This window comes from Cynoglossus semilaevis, chromosome 8 (assembly GCF_000523025.1).
Source record: "Cynoglossus semilaevis isolate Cse_v1.0 chromosome 8, Cse_v1.0, whole genome shotgun sequence".
NCBI classification, from domain to species: domain Eukaryota; kingdom Metazoa; phylum Chordata; class Actinopteri; order Pleuronectiformes; family Cynoglossidae; genus Cynoglossus; species Cynoglossus semilaevis.
In genome coordinates, this window is record NC_024314.1 from 29,373,478 (window position 1) to 29,374,321 (window position 844).

General features: G+C 50.9%; 1 protein-coding gene across 1 annotated transcript in view; it reads right to left on the minus strand.

The window, feature by feature from the left end:
• Positions 1-504: 504 nt before the first annotated feature.
• The window catches only part of LOC112486241 (P2Y purinoceptor 6-like), a 2,344-nt gene continuing 2,004 nt past the window's right edge, over positions 505-844 (minus strand). The window contains exon 5 of the mRNA XM_025057191.1: positions 505-831. Within this exon, the coding sequence (XP_024912959.1) occupies positions 505-831 (327 nt within the window). The remainder of the gene's footprint in view (positions 832-844) is intronic.

The window sequence follows — 844 nt, forward strand, 5'->3', positions numbered from 1 at the left end:
CTGCTTCTGTACAAGTCGACGCTAACGTGTACGAACATTTGACCAAACTTCCTGTTTCCCCGCTCTGATCACATGACCACAGGTATGTTAGTTAGCTAGTGAATGAGTCATTTAACCTAGTTCTCTACATAAACCAGGCTTTTATTTTGGCGGGGTCTTTGCTCCAGGAAATGAACTCTTTTTTATTTTCTGTCTGTGGTGTGTCGTTGTGCTAATGCTAAGCTAATGCAGCTCTGGCTAACTGTTACTGACAGAGTCTCAGGTTTTTTCCAAATAAATCTTAAACCACCATAAAGTGTGTGTGTGTTTAAGACTGTGGGGGGTGGGGGGGGGAGTTAAACCAGTGAGACATGTAAGGATGGTACTTTTTATTAGAGACATGAAGTACAACCGAGTAAAACACGTATACAGTGATAACAGAAGCCAAGGATAGAAATGACTTTTTTAAAGCTGGCCTCCAGAGGGACCCCCAGCCTTATTTTGGTTTTCAGCAGCTGTACCCGCTCACATTTTGACCTTTCTGTCACGGCAGCACATTTGTTTTGCCTTAGAGAAATAGAAGAGTGGTCCGATGAAGACCCCAAACATGGGGAAGATGTTGGCGGTCTCCCACACGCCGCACATGCAGGCCACCACCACCGGGCTGCGCTCAAAGGACAGTTCTAGGGGAATGCTGACCAGGATGGGTGAGTAAGTGACCACGGCAGGAACCACCACCATCATCACGTTACACACGGCCCGTCTCTTCAGGCCCGCCTCGCCGCGGCCGGCTGCGTGGGCGGGGCCGGCCGCGTGGGCGGGGCCGGGACTCAGCAGGGAGGGGGCGCATCCCTCCAGACGAGGG